Below are 16491 nucleotides of genomic sequence, written 5' to 3' on the forward strand. Positions count from 1 at the left end.
TTATGGGAACATTGGCTTTGGTATAAGAGTGGATTTGGATTACAAGCACGGTCCCGGAACGAATTATGCTCGTAATCCAAGGCACCACTGTATATATATATACATATACACACACACACACAGTGTATATAACATTTCCTGCACCTTGATTCATTGCTTCTACACTTTGCTACAGGAATGCCTGAGTGGATTATGCAGAATTAAACCAAGAATGAACTCCATTGTGATTAGGTTTAGCCGAAATTTGGGACAGGACATAAAAAGAACAAAAATACTTGGCATTGCCTGCATAGCTAGCCATATAAAAAGAAACACATAACAACTATAACAAAGTGCTGCCCGGAACCAAAATATCATTTACACCGCAATATAGCGCATACAAGTACTCCCGGCTGTATGTTATGTCACCAGACTCTGCTATTAACCCTTGCATCACAACAATTCCACCGCAGGCCGCAGAGAATTACTCGACAGATTAAAAATCATTACATGTTACAGGAGCTATAAGAAAGCTCTATGCATTGTTATGTGCATGGGGCGATACCTACATGGATGCAGCCGCGGGTCCTTGCCCTGGCAGGGTGGCACGGTCTGTGATCAGACAGCTCTGGTATACCCAACTATCCCTCATAGTTACCAGAGCCAATAGGAAAGCAGCCAAGATAGAGGCCGAGCCCATAGCTATTAATACATTCAATTAAATACAGCCCCCTGGGCAATGTAATACTAGAATACCACAGGAATGGCAGAAAAAGGGAAAGCTTAGAGTCCTAAAGTTATATTACTGATTGCAAAGTTATGTTGTGTTTCTATATTAAAACGTTTAAGGAGTACTCCGCTGAAATGTATTTTCTTTCAAACCATATGGTGTCAGAAAGTTATATAGTCTTCCAGTACTTATCAGCTGCTGCATGTCCTGCAGGAAGTGGTGTATTATTTCCAGTCTGACACAGTGCTCTCTGCTGCCACCTCTGTCCGTGTCAGGAACTGTGATTTCTGGACAGTTCCTGTTATGGACAGAGGTGGCAGCAGAGACCACTGTGTGAGACTAGAAAGAATACACCCCTTCCTGCAGGACATACAGTAGCTGATAAGTACTAAAAGATTTGAGATTTTCAAATAGAGATAAATTACAAATCTAAGACCTAAGATTTTCAAATGGAAGTCATTTACAAATCTATACAACTTTCTGACACCAATTGAACAATAAAAAGATTTAACCAGAGTGCCCCTTTAAGTTTTGAACATTTTAAAACATCCCATCATTAAAGGGGTTATCCAATGAAATGATCTATAGGCCCTATTGAAGCATATAGACATTAAGGGAAGAAGCCAGTGATCAAGAAATCTCAGTCACCCTGTATAGAGATTCACTGTAAAGAGCAGCTCCCACCCTGGAGGACTCAGTACGACCATGTATTATATAGTTGCCTATTTATTTATATAGGTAACTTGTAATACCACATTGCTCCTGTAGTGGCCACTGCAGAGATGATGTGTAGTAACAATACCAGCTGATTTCAGCCACTAGATAACTTTCTGAGATTCAAATCTAGTGCGGTCTAGTTGTGTAAGTAGTTTCCTTTATCTGCCTGGAACTGATTTTAATTAGATATTTTCTTCTCCATTCAGGTCCAAAGCTAAATTTAGAATTCTGTTTCATGAGAGCAGTGCATTGTGGGAGTGCAGATGACAGGCTGGTTTCACACATAGGCTTGCGGTCAGTATTTGGTTGGTATTTTGGTCAGGATTTTTAGCCAAAACCAGACATAGGTCTAAAAAGATATAATTTTTTTCAATGAGATTTTCTCTGTGTCAGCAAAGGACAACCCCTATTTTTCCACTATCTGATATAGGTCATTAATATCAAATCGGTGGGAGTGTAGCTCCCTGCTGGCTAAAATGATTAGCCAGGTAAAGGGGTACACCGGGGAAAATATTGTTAATAAATATAATTAACAATATTAATTTGTAATTTAAAAATCTAAAATCTTTTAGTACTTATCAGCTGCTGTATGTCCTGCAGAAAGTGGTGTATTCTCTCCAGTTTGACACAGTTCTTTCTGCTGCCACCTCTGTCCATGTCAGAAATTGTCCAGAGCAGCAGCAATTCCCCATAGAAAACATTTCCTGCTCTTAACAGTTCCTGTCTCGGACAGAGATGGCAGCAGAGAGCACTGTGTCAAACTGAAAAGGAAAACATTTCCTGTAGGACATACAGCAACTGATAAGTACTGATAAGTACTGAAAGACTGAAGAATGTTAAATGGAAGTAAATTATAAATCTATATAACTTTCTGAAACCAGTTGAAAGAAAAAGATTTTAACTGGAGTACCCCTTTAAGCTCCATAGAGAATGAATGGAAAATTGGTCACACATGTGCAGCGCAGTCCATTTTCTCCCCGTTTTGGAGACTGGAAGGCGTCCCAGTGGTCAGACCCCCACCGATCAGCTAATTATCCCCTATTCTATGGATGGAATTATGGGATAACCCCTTTAATAAAAAATTATTTGACACAGACAACCATTTTTTCGAATGATTTACGATTATGAACCTATGGGTACTGGACAAAACGTACACAAGCTGTAATGCCTGTGTAGGGCAGTTAAACATTTACCAGAATTCTCCAGTATAACAGATCCCTGTGGTCGGCCTATTAACCCCTTTAAAGGTACTGTATTGCAGCATTGGATGACCGAAGCCTACTCATCCCGGTGAGGACCAATAGCGCCACAATCTCACCACCACATTGCCACATAAACCCATCATTATGTGTGGGCATGCAATAATCGGGATATACACCAAGATGTGGATATACAGGGAGTGAACACCAATAATCAGGCGGCTATTACAGTAAGGGACTGGTACAAGGAGAGAGCACTCTATACCCCGGTACAGTAAGAGAAACAGATCGCTGATCTCAGGGATACCATCCAAACTACAACACTGCCGGCTGCTAATGAAAGCGCTCAAAGCAGTGAAATCCTAGGTGCATTGCCACCTGGGAAACATGAATATGCAAAAGAAAAGCCCGTGGAGCCTCATCAAAGAGTATCGAAACATAGGACTAGCCAGATATCCCTCCGGGAAGGACCCAGCCGAGGGGCAGCTCCTGTAAGGAAACTACCACAACCACCATATTAAGTGGCCCTATAAGTCAATGTAATGACAAGGGAAGAACCAAGGCCAGGTAACCATCCACATACAGCTGTTTCGGGGTGTTGCCCCTCATCAGTGTGGAGCAGGATTCTGGCTAGGTGGGATCAATGCCTAGTAGAGCCATAAGAGAAACAGATCGCTGATCTCAGGGAGAGTAAGGGACTGGTACAGGGAGAGAGCACCCTATATTCTGGTACAGTAAGGGACTGGTACAGGGAGAGAGCACCCTATATCCAGGTACAGTAAGGGACTGGTACAGGGAGAGAGCACCCTATATCCTTGTACAGTAAGGGACTGGTACAGGGAGAGAGCACCCTACACCCCGGTACAGTAAGGGACTGGTACAGGGAGAGAGCACCCTATTTCCTTGTACAGTAAGGGACTGGTACAGGGAGAGAGGACCCTATAATAAGAGCCATGTATCCCATACAATATGATAATTCTGCCATTGCCACTTGCCAGGTTTCCAGTGCCTCTGGCCTAAACAATACACACATAATTGTTCCCAATGTCTTGTTTTCCTGACTATCAAACCTTCTGCCCTGAATACTTTCTCTTCCTGTGGATTGTGAACATTTGCCAGTTCAGTCACAATCACAATGAAGTTATAATTCCCCAGCCTTATCCAGCTGGAGAGGAAATGGCGCTTTAGTATATGCCCTATACTTGGGCTTGATATGAACCAGACCGCAAAACACGTGCGCGATAGACCTACGCGCTTTATACGACTACTATCCGTCACTTCTACCGGCTGCCATTGTCTATTCTTTTCCTTATTTGGGAGGTTACCTGCATTTCCATGGATTCTGCCGCCATGGTACCATTATGACTGTGAACCTGTAACTCCATCCAGTCTGCAGCCATCTTGTTATAGAGCGGGGGAGCAGAGCAGACTAATATATAGTTTTGTGTAAAAGATCACATTTCCCTTACTGATTATCAATCCTGCTGATCTTGGCTTAGTAGTCCAGTGCGCACTTACTGGCAGCATTTCCTTTTTAATTGTGCATACAGAGATATCTGTCCATAGCTGATAAGGACCGCCCACTGGACTCCTATGCCGAGACATAATTAATTTACAAGTTATACTGAATATTTTTACACAACGCTATATATAATACGGCTCAGCTCCTATGCTCTATAACGTGCTGTTTGTACATAGAGTGACATAATTCAATGTGACAGGTTCTCTCTGACCCCCCTGATGACTCATGATGAAATAGTATGTCAGCTGCCAGTCCATTTTAGACATGCCACTCTAATCTGTGCACATGTGGGATCAGCCGTAGGAGCAGGGTTGTAGTACACAGTCTAGCATCTGCTGCAACGTCTGGGATCAGAGATAACTCTGATCTCTGCAGTTTTACTCCCTAGATGCCGCAGTCAATAGAAACTATGGCATCTAGGTAGTTAGAAGGGTGGATGTTATTAGGCCTTGACAGAGGGACACATTATTAATACTATGATTTCTCTGAAACACCACAGTGTTTTAGAGTAAATCATGGTGTATTGTAGAGAGGGGGCCCATGCTTGTTTCATGTTCACCATGGTTTGCTTTACATGGGTTATCCAGTGAAAATCTTTTTCTTTTAAATCAACTGGTTTCAGAACGTTATATAGATTTGTAATTTACTTCTATTATAAAATCTCCAGTCTTCCCATACTTATCAGCTGCTGTATGTCCTGCAGGAAACGTTTTTTTTTTCCAGTCTGACACAGTGCTCTCTGCTGCCACCTCTGTCCATGTCAGGAACTGTCCAGAGCTGCAGCAAATCCCCATAGAAAACCTCTCCTGCTCTGTACAGTTCCTGACTTGGGCAGCAGAGAACACGGTGTCAGACTAAAAAGAAAACAACATACAGCAGCTAATAAGTATGGGAAGACTTAATATTTTTTAAATAGAAGTAAATTACAAATCTATATAACTTTCTGAAATCAGTTGAAAAAGCAGTAAAAGATTACATTCAGTCGGGGTCTCTCTGTACTGGTCTCATAGAGGAAGGGTTCTGATTAGGGGACATCCCTCTTTGGCATCTATATAGGAAATTTGGAAGGGTACAGTCTATAAAAGCAGCACGTGTCATGTCCAGCTTCTTCTCTAGTGTACTCCCTGTTAGTACGGACAATGAAATAACATGTTACATGTACACAGACAGATCACTAGTCAAGCTTGGACAATCTGAATGGCTTTATATTTTGAAGCATTGTATACTAGGTTTTTTAATTACAAAAAAAAAAAATGTGCCCTTTAACCGTCAACCTCTGCCCTCATAAACACAAACACTGACTGGGCGATAGGAGAAGCTTTATCATCAGATATTTTCACATTGTTCTGTGTCCTGTCCCTGCGCTGTCACTACATACTTGTCTGCACCAGGAAGAAGCTGTGTTTGCACCAGAATCACCAGGATTGGCATCACTATCACCGCTATGAAGGGAAACAAGGGGTCTCTGTTGTACTTACCTGATTGTGTCAGTGACCATCTAACTCCGCAGCTCACAAGAGGGCATTACTGGCCTTTCACACGGACTGCTAGCTCACACTTCCTTTTGCTCACAATACTGATGACACAAGAGGCAACAGAAGGGAAGTGTTAGCCAATAACAAGATCACAGTGATAGCTATATAGCCAGACATCATAATATATGTCACAACTGAACTTACCTCCACTGCCTGACAGTCCCGGAGTCCTGCAGAATAGGCGGAGAACACCTGACAGAGTGGAAGTCTGCCCGTCAGCCATAGGCGGTAGATAAGTAGCCGTGTCCCAGCCCTGATGATTGTTCACTTCCTGACAGGAGCTGAAGGTGGCCCAGATAAAAGTGTGAGGAGGTCACTGCGGCTGGAGAAGAAGCACTGTCATGGGGATAGGGACAATGGCTGTGGTCGGCATGGTCAGGCCATCTTTTGTGCCAATGCATCTGCAGTATCAGGCAGGGACAGCTGCACGTTTTTGCGGGGCAGAGCCTCAGTGGGCCCCTCATCCATCCACTATGTACCCATAATACACACACTATGCACAATTACTTGAGACACCAGTAACATACACAAACACATTATTGATTGACACAGACACTGACTGACTGTCACTGACTGACACAGAGCACTTATAGCGCAGTCTTTGCCCTCTTCCTCTCTTTCAGGTGATCAGGTCCTTCAACCTTTTCTCTCTCTCTGCAGGTCCTGCTTCGTCTCTGGTGTTTTGTATGTTTGGCCCACTTACCCTGCACTACAGTGAGCGGGCTGAACATTAGAACACCGGGCCCCTTTCCCTCTCTGGGCCTTTAGAGGCGCTGTGGGCCCTGGTACTTGCCTGGGTAAGCCCTGTGCTGACGCCGGCCCTGGTATCATCCTTCTGTAATGGCTAACTTCAATCCAAGCTTTTTAACTTTGCCAGGATATTGTGGCCTTTCACCTTATTGGCACCTTCTCCTTTATGTTGATGGGTTACCATAATAGCAGAGAGGGGAAGAGCATTATAGCCCATCTGTCAGTATTACATCGACAGACATAATATACTATAGAGGTATTGTAATGTGTTATGGTGGCCATACACGTTCAGTAACTGTCAGACAACCAAAAGCTATCTCACCTGACCTCCCCATACACTTAAATGGCCAACATGGCCAAACATTCATGTGTTTCTTATGGGGAAGCTGCTCCTATACTGCTCTGGTGCAGGTATATCACTCCCAGAAAGATAGAACCAGGCAGTAACATGCCCGGCCCTTACAGATATGAGGGATATTGTAGCGGGAGCCATACACTCTGTGAGCTGTAAGGAACCTAGCCCTACTGAGCCTTTACATCAGTCCTGTGGTTGTTGCTATATGCGGTAGGTGTCGGCTGTATGTTACCACTGACACCTGCCTCCAACTACCGGGTGTGGATTTCAGTCCGATTCCAGCAGTTTAACCCTCTACATGCTGCAATAAATATTGATCGCAGCATACAGAGGGTGACCTGACAGGTGCGAGACCTGTCAAGAGTCCGATTAACACCCCAGCAACACAAAAACAGGGTGCCGATTGGTTGCTATGGCTGCCAGAGGCCTTTATTAGACCTTTGTAGCAGCCATAGTGTCACTGCTGATTAAAGGGGAACTCTGGGTAGGGAAACTTTTTTTCTGCATACACACAGAAAGATTATGGCTTAAATCTAATGTAGGTAGTTTTACCATATAGTGTAACGCCCTAAGGCTGGGTTCACATTGCATTTTTGCAGTCTGTTTAATGTCTCCATTTTTTAATTGTTACTTTTAGGGTATAAACCCACACACCGTATACACAGCGTATTTACTGCTGCGATACGCAGCGAATACGCAGCAAAAACGCAACAAATACGCAGCAAAAACGCAGCAGATAAGATCTAAATAACTGAACTCAGCATTAAATCTTCACCATCAAACTGCTGCGTATTTGCTGCGTATTTGTTGCGTATTTGCTGCGTATACGGTGTGTGGGTTTGTACCCTAAAAGTTTAAAAAAAGGAGAAAAAAAACACTTTTTTTCTTTTTTTTAAATGGAAGTCAGTGGAAAACCAGATCAAAACAGATGCGTATAAATGTAATTGCACATTGTTCATTGTTTTGCTGGGATCAAAAGGATTAAACGATCATAGTAACGATCGTAACTAACGATTATCGTTCTGTGTAATATGGTGAACGATTTCAGGTTAACGATAAACAATCTCGTTTATCGTGAGAAGTTAATCGTTAAAAATCGCTCCGTGTAATAGGACTCTAACCTATATCAACGATCAGCCGATGATCGTTGTCATCAGATGATCGCTGTATTTATTACACGGAGCGATAATCGGCCAAATTGGGCCGATTATCGTTCTGTGTAATATTACCCTTAGTCTGATCAGAGCACCAAACTTACTGTTCAATGATATGTAGTAGCATGGCGCTGATCAGTGTAATGGTTACAAGTTGTAGGACCCTGTGGGGGAAAAAAAGTATTAAAAAACCCCTTCCTTGAAAAAAGTTTAACTTTTCAAATAAAAAAACACCGAAATATAGTTGGTATCACCGAATCGCCTGAATTACTAAAATAAACCAATTATTGATCCAGCACGGTAATCCCCATAAACACAAACATAATGCTAAACGCCAGAATTGCTGATTTTTTTTTTTTATATCATATATCAGATGATATAGAATATAAAAAAAAAAAAACACAATCTAGCCTAATCTGGTACCAATAAAAACTACAGATCACAGCACTAAGAATAAACCACCATACTTCTAAATAGACAAAACAATGACAAGGTTATAAAGGTCAGAATATTAGAAAGTTACAAAGTGAGGAGTTACACAGGATCTTCTATCCATGACACCACGTGACCTGCACATATATAACACAATTACAGCCAACTTCCCCTTTCATAACTACGTCACTGTGACTTTCACCTGTCAATCATTCCTCGCCCTGCGTCACGTGGACGCCTGCCGTCTCTCCCTTCCTAACCTTCAAGCGGTCTTCGGCTGACAGCCAATCACATCGCTTCTTTCATTCGTCACCAGGTAGCAGACAGATTAGACGCCCGCTGCGATTGGTCGGTGTTACGTGCGCCTTGATTGGCTGAGAGGAGAACGTGCCTTTCATTGTAATTCCCGGTGTGTGAAGCAGTGTCGGTGATAACGTGTAGCACGCAGTACGGTCCCGAATACGTCCCGGGATCCGAGTGGCTTTGGAACTGCCGAGGTTTTGTTTAGCACCGTTGTTGCCCTCATCAAAGATGGCGGCGGATGATGCAGAGTGAGTGCCTGCTGGGAGACAGAGGTGAGTATGTGATATATAGCTATAGATACGGTATATAATGTGCCCTGTGTGTGGTGCTGTGCTGGGAGCTGCAGTCTGGTGAGGAGATAGTGGCCATTACTGTATGTGTTATATAACTATGGGATGTGTTACCTAATGGAGGGCAGACCCCCTGTCATTGCTTTATAGGGAGGATTATGGGGGAGATTTATCAAAGGGGTGTAAAGTAGAACTGGCTCAGTTGCCCCTAGCAACCAATCAGATTCCACATTTCTTTCCTCACAGACTCTTTGGAAAATGAAAGGTGGAATCTGATTGGTTGCTAGGGGCAACTGAGCCAGTTTCACTTTACACCATCTTTGATCTCCCCCAGCAATGTCTCTATAGGATATTATACTCACATGTGTTATATAATAGCCATATATATGAAGCTAATGATTATATAATAGAAAGTTATGACACCGCCCTTATACTTCATCTAGTTCTTTAATTTTTTTGAAAGGGGTGAGGGGTGTTTCCCTATAGTATATGAGCGGTTGGGGTCTGACCTCATATATTTGAGTGTGAAGGGGGTCACATTGCTGGATTAGTGTTTATCACCTAAGTTTTCCTAGAGGAGGTAAGGGGGTACTCCAGCACCGCACCACCACTCCACCCATTCTCTATAGGAGAGTTACTAGAGGGGCAGTGTGCATGCTCAACCCACTTACAGCATAGTCACATCTGACTGTATATTTATCGCCTGTCCTGTTGATGGAGGGTAATAGTTTCCGGGTGGAATACCCCAGATTGTCCAGGGTTAAAAACTCTTTTAAATATGTCTAGGAGTGGTGTAAAAATATAATACCTACCCCCACTCCATGCTGACACCCCCCTAGTCCTCATTTCTTCATGGTTCCTAGTGATACCTTTTCCCAGCGTGAACTGTCTGCTCAACCAATAAGGTGGGACTCCATTGCACTCAGTGATAACACAACATCAGGTCACCAGGAGCATCAGCACAGCAACTGCGGGAGACAGGGCAGGTGAGTATTGCTGCTTGTTTTACACCATCTCCAGGGATATACATATTTCTTTTAAAGAAGGGGAACTATCAGCAGGTAAGATGAATCTAATCTGCTGATAGCCCCTTATAGTATGTGTGTTACCTTCGTCCTTGGCGCCGGTCTTTGCTCCGGTTAGGAGCACTGTGGTGTCATCAGCCCGGTCCTTCTAATGATAATCAATGGAGGCAGGCCAGATGACGCTGCAGTGCTCCTAACCGTGCACCGGAGTAAAGTTTACTCCAACTAACAGCGCAGGGCTGAGGAGGAAGGTTACATGCATACCTTCCTCCTCACCGTCCCAGGCGCTATAAGGGGCTATCAGCAGGTTAGATTCATCTGCTGATAGTTTCCCTTTAATCTCTGGTCAATGACTTAGCGCAAAGGCAAAGTTTAGCACTTACCTATAGCAACCAGACCAACCTGGCTTAGAACTTGCCTCCTACCTGTTCTTGCAATCCTGCTAAATCAAAATGACATCAGTATAGAACATGCCAATGCACTAGACTGGTTTCAGTAGAACCACAAGGCCCCATTTTAAACAAGGCTTCGGGGTTTCATTGGCAGTGTACATCAGGATACCTTCAAAAAGGGTATTTAGGTGTTACCTGCACCAGAACCATAGACTTTAATGTGTCAAAAAAGTCACAGACGTGTCAAAAGTTTTGATCTGCTGGGGTCTGGGTGTTCTGACCCCCATTGATCACTGCTAGATATAGCTGCACTTCTGTCTGTATCTAGTGATCAGTATGGACACTTAGTCCGTGATTGATCATAACTTTAGACATTTAAAAACCTTTTTTTTTTTCGATTGATAGACATTTCAGTTGACCAAACCTAGACTACTAGTGAGCACAATTGTTCTGTTTTATGATTGTGCACAACTTGTTAGTGGGATCCACAACCATGCTGATTTCAAATGAGGATAAAGTGTGATTAAACTAATAAAGTAATCTTTTTTTTTTTCTTTTTTTTTTTTTTCCCTCGTTTTAAACCAGATTTACCCAGAATAAGAACTTTTGTAAACTTGGAAAGGAATACAGGTGAGATTCTTTAAACATGTACTGAGTTGTCCTTAAATTGTCCCTCTAATGTTTTATGGGAATTGACTAACGTACAGCACTGTCCATGATAGTTGTTTTATATATATATATATATATATATTTATTATTATTTTTTTTTTTAAATCACCTGCATTTTGATTTTGGAGCCAGGTTTGTTTTCTGGGTTCCCTCTCTCCCCACAGCATATAACTATGGACCCCAGGCTCCAATGTCAAATGCAAAACCTGATCTAATTCTACATGGCTGGGTATCTTGCTGGAGACGGGAGTTATGGAAAAAGGGTGGGAAGCTCTGCCTTATAACACAGTTATATGCGGAGGGGAGAATGGGCGCTCAAGAAGCTATTCTTGGTACTGTGACTACTGTGGTGGGATAGGGCTTGCTTGTGTAGTGGAGAAGTTATGTTGGAGGCTGCTGTACCAATTGTGGTGGGGTAAATTATTTTACTACTTGAGAGGAGGGTTTTGGGTGGTTTCTGACTTCTGACCTGCCTGTATGTGTAAGATATTGTAAGAATATGAATCCTAAAAACTAATTGGAAGGCAGATATATACAATATATATACAAGGTATGTAGACAACTTTTACAGGATAGAATGTGCCTCTAATTCATGCTTGTAAAATCTATACTTAAACCCATTTAGTGCGCTTTGAGGTTTACAAGGTCTTGGTAAAGGCTATAGACTTCTTTCCATTGAAACTTGTATATTTACTTTTCCTTCTTTTTGTAATATAAAAAAAACTGTCTAAAAAGTTCTCATTATGGGGATAATCAAGGTTTTAACAGTTAATGACTGAGCCATGCTTTTGCTGTCCAGGCATGATGGGAATTGTAGTTTTCCAACAGCAGGATGCCCAAAGGTTCCCCATCCCTGAGATAGACCCCTGGGAGTAGGCTATGTTTCTGATTTGGTTGGGTAACTTTCATGTGGCTAGTGACTATGTTCTGGTCTTTCGATGTGTGTATGGGTATGACCCTAAAACATAGATGCAATTTCAGATGTGTGATATCAGCACACTGTACTAGTAACTTACACCTACTGCAGGGATAGGCTTCCAAGTTGGCAATAGCCTCTATAACCTATCATGCGTTTCCACAATGTATAATTCTGCTGATTTTGTATTTCAGACACAGTATGTGGAGTGAGGTGGTCCTGGTGTTACAGGGAGCATCCCGTGTGGCGCAGACGGTGGTGAAGATGGGATGTGAGGAACTACGAATGGTGACCAATACATCCACCTTAGGCAGCGGCATTAAATGTCTGCAGTCTACAGCTGAGCGTTGTGTGAGCACGGCATTCACCAACATACAAGTAAGTCAGCGGTGGAGCCATTCCCTATCATGTTATATATGTATAAAAATAGTGGGCACCGCTATAAATAAGGAGTGCTAAACCAATGCATATAAATAACACATAACTCCCCAAGAAGAAAAAAGCATATGCACAAAAAGGTAGCACATCACAAAAAATACTTTATTTATAACATTATAGAAATATCATAACAAAGACTATGCAGGAGTAAAGCAATAAGGGAGACAAACCCCAAACATTACCCTACATTAAAACCACTTAAAATGTCAACATAAGACCTGCCGGCGTACCAGCCAGATCTATAAAACCACACTGACCTCGGACCATATGAATAATATTGGGATATAGCAAAACTGTCCAAGTAAGTCCCTATAGCAAGTCACATCACACACACTGTGGTTTAGGTATTGGACAGAGAAATAAAAACGATCACCATATGTAGTCCTACAATATAGAAAACGGGTCAGATAGGCAAGACTCTTGCATTAAAACCACTATACAGAACTTACAGAAGAAACTTTCCTTCATCCTCAGCTCCCTATGGATAAAAGGAACATATCAGCAGGTTAGATTAGTCTTAACTAGCGGATAGTTTCCCAGTAAAGATGTTATAAAATCACCTTAGAAATGAATACAGTTTTTGGACTTCTCAGTGGGTGTCGGGCTCATAGTAAATTTTGCTATGGGCCCCCTATGAATTCTTTGTGTATATACTTATTGACTAGTAGCTTTGCAGCAGTCTGAAAATCAATACTAAAGTGTACTTGTCATGAGCATGCCATTGTTAAACAACATTACTGAGGCCTTACGTGTTTAGTACAGGCATTGCTTGCATATGCTTGACACTTCTGCCTTGCGTGCCTGTAAATCTTAAAGCAAAGAGGCATGAAATTCACTATAAATCCTGCGTGCAGCCCTGATCTTGTGATGAGTAGGTGACACTTTGCATGGTAATACCTGGATGACAATGTGACACTCTCTGCTTCTGTTTGCTAACATGGAGGTCACACCTGCCGCTCTCCAGAGAGGCCATTGCTAAGAAGATTAGGAGCGTGACTGTACAGAGGACTCCTGTCTTGTAGTGGAGACAATCTGTATTCTATGACTTAGCAGATCTTATTGCTGTCATGTCTTTGGGTAACTTTGTTTTTAAGGAGCATTTAAGTGTAAATCTGTCACTTATTTAAAGGTTGCACAAAACAATTCTTGCAGAAAAAGAAAAACAAATTCTTGAGTGTGTCCTGTTCCTCACGTATACCATTACATTACAGCAGGAACCGTGGCCCCTTAGCTATTGCAAAACTACAATTCCCATTATCCTTGGACAGCCAAAGCTTTAGCTCCAGGCAAGATAGGGATTGTAGTTTTAGAACACCTAGAGAGAGCCATTACAGAGCATTACATGATGTGCAGGTATCTTCCCATCTGCACAATTCATCCACTTAAAGAGCCAGCATTGTAACTGTTTTTGTTTTGTTTTTGTAGGTCAATAAGAAAGACTCCAGAGAGCGCCCGCCACCTGATGATTTCAGTGCTGATTCTTGGAGCGTGATGTCTGAGTTACCCCCGGCTGAAGAGGTGCCACCTCCCCGGACCAACCCTACAGAATTTCAGAAGAAGGGCCCAAGCGTGACTGGAATAGGGCAAGTCCGAACATACAGCACCATTAGAGGGTTAACAGCTGATGAGATTCAGAGAGCAAGGGAGGCTAAAGTACAAGGTGGAGCAGAGGATCATGGGAGACCCAAGAGACAGAAGGTGGGGGAATACTTTAAATAAATATCGAGTTGCCAAATGTCTGCATTTATCACATGTCTTCAAAAGCGTCAATTTTGCAATGTCTTATTTCTTCTTCCTGTGTACTAGAGTTGATCGAGTACTTAGATACTTGAGTGCTCCCTAGGGCTTTTATTACAGAGCGATAATCTGCAGAATCGGCCTGATTTGCCAGGTTATCGCTCCAGGTAATAGAGCCCTTACAGAATTCAAGCATTTTTTTATGTCTTGAGTAACAAGCCCCATTGAAAACAATGGGAGACTGGTGACAGGGCCCCCCTCTGCTGCCACCATTGTTTGTGTCGGGAACTGCAGGGCTGTCTAAGCCACACAACACGTCACAGCCAAAGTTGCTGTGTAGTGGCAGTCTTAAGCCAAGGGTATATACGACGGCACATAACAACTAAGTTGCACAACTAAAACAGTTGTGACTTCATTACAGTTGTGATTTTGGTTGTAAGAAGAAAAAAAATATAGCCAAATCGCAGTAAATTTTGTACAGTCAGCTAGCAGAGTCGTATGTGACCTGTGATGAGGAATCCATCATATTTGGAAATTAACTAACTCTCATATCACAGTCACACTATGTTGTGTAATAATGTGATCACATTGACAATCATTACATGCAATGTCTTGTGACCAGAGTCACCTTGTAGCCTCACCAAGTCACCAAGACAATGCTGTCTAATCTATGGCCGCCATGTTAGGCCCAATTCACACTGAGCAAGAACGTCGTGCTCGGTGTCCTGCAGTGTCTGAATGAGAGGGCTTGCGTGCCTCCGCTTCCTCCCCTCATCGCTCAAAGAATTGACACGTCAATTTTTCCCTCTCGCCCTATGACGGCACCCATGGAGAGGTCCACCTCCTGCTCCTCTGGACAGGAAACAGTTCACTGGATCCATAAAAGAAGAGACCGCCCCTTCATCGCCAGTTCTGTTTCCTGTCCTTTGGAGCAGGAGGCAGGAGGTGGTTCTCCCACCTCTCCAAAGGATCCATCATAGGAAGAGGGGAATGGGGCAACCGGCTTACCTACCTTACTGCCGACATCCCCGGTGGCGTAAGTCTTCTAACGAAGCAGCTGCCAAGACTGGCTCTCTCCCCAGCACCTGTCAGATGGACGACCTCCGGATCCTCCCTGGCTCTCCGGTCAGCGGCCACGCGTCCTCCGGTAAGCAGGCGGTCCTAGCACTTCCGGGTTGCGGGACGCGCGCGTCGACGTGGTGACGTCACGTGCGTCTGACGTCCGGGGACGCTCTGACTGCTTCCGGGGAGGGGTTCCGGCGGGGCCGTGCTCTTCCGGGCCACAGGCTTGGGGCCTGTCAGGTGAGCCTATCCTGGCACGATCCGGAGAGGGTGTGCTGGCGCGCGGCGGAGGGGAGGAGCCAGCCATTCCTTGGCGCCGGATTTAAAAAGGGGAGCCCAGCAGTCATCGAGGTGGCGTCCACGCTGAGCAGGTATTTCAGCAGGCTTCTGGCTGTGCACTCTGCATTTTCAGCACGTTCCCGGCTGCCAATCTCTGCATTCAGCACGCTCCGTGCAAACTCTGCAGACACATCAACTTCCAATGGAAGAGCGCGCAGATAATCCTGAGACCCCTTCTGAGACTCAACCGGTATGACAAGGGCTAACTTGGTACCCTCACAATATTTATGATGCTTTGAGATATTTACACATAGTATGTATATTTTTTCTTATAGATGAAGACATCCCGTACTAAGTCCAGGGAATGTCCTGTGTGTGACAGAAAGCTGAGTAGTCACAATAAAACATTATGCAGCTCCTGTCGTAATAGGTTCCTGGAGGAAGAAACACCATCCTTCATGAGGGACATTAAGGAGCTTATTAAAGGGGAAATTAAATCATCCCTTCCCTCACAGACCCTAGTCCCCGTGGAGACTGGAGAATCCTCCAGCTCTGAACCTAGGCCTGGTCCCAGCACGGTGGCAGATGAGGAGGATCCTATGTCCGAGACAGAGGATTTTGGTGAGGAGATTGGTACCGAGTCTCACCAGTCGGAACCTTTAGAGTCCAACATAGAAGAGGTTGATCCGTTAGTCAGTGCAGTAAGACGCACTATGGAACTAGAGGACAGTCCTGTGTCCAAGACTGTACAGGACAGAATGTTTCAGGGCCTTACCCCAAAGAAGAGAAAGGTATTCCCTATCCACCATACTATTAAAGACCTGATTAAAAGAGAGTGGAACAACCCAGACAGAAAGTTCTTCGTGCCCAGGGCAATGAAGCGCAGGTATCCCTTTAATGAAGAGGAGACAGCTGTTTGGGATAGAGCCCCTAAAGTGGATGCACCTTTAGCGAAGATAGCTAAGAAAGGGGTCCTGCCTTTTGATGACTCTGCTACCCTAAAGGAC

General features: G+C 43.6%; 2 protein-coding genes across 2 annotated transcripts in view; one reads left to right on the forward strand and one right to left on the reverse strand.

The window, feature by feature from the left end:
• ITPKC (inositol-trisphosphate 3-kinase C) overlaps positions 1-5979 on the reverse strand; it is a 55079-nt gene extending 49100 nt beyond the window's left edge. The window contains exons 1-2 of the mRNA XM_069943476.1: positions 5827-5979; positions 5626-5723 (exon numbers count right to left, since the gene is read on the reverse strand). The gene's annotated coding sequence lies outside the window, so the exon portion shown is untranslated. The remainder of the gene's footprint in view (positions 1-5625; positions 5724-5826) is intronic.
• Positions 5980-9693: 3714 nt separating this feature from the next.
• The window catches only part of COQ8B (coenzyme Q8B), a 42763-nt gene continuing 35965 nt past the window's right edge, over positions 9694-16491 (forward strand). The window contains exons 1-4 of the mRNA XM_069943477.1: positions 9694-9952; positions 10969-11013; positions 12163-12346; positions 13832-14104. Of these exons, the coding sequence (XP_069799578.1) occupies positions 9819-9952; positions 10969-11013; positions 12163-12346; positions 13832-14104 (636 nt within the window). The 5' untranslated portion in view covers positions 9694-9818. The remainder of the gene's footprint in view (positions 9953-10968; positions 11014-12162; positions 12347-13831; positions 14105-16491) is intronic.

This window comes from Dendropsophus ebraccatus, chromosome 10 (assembly GCF_027789765.1).
Source record: "Dendropsophus ebraccatus isolate aDenEbr1 chromosome 10, aDenEbr1.pat, whole genome shotgun sequence".
Lineage (NCBI taxonomy): Eukaryota > Metazoa > Chordata > Amphibia > Anura > Hylidae > Dendropsophus > Dendropsophus ebraccatus.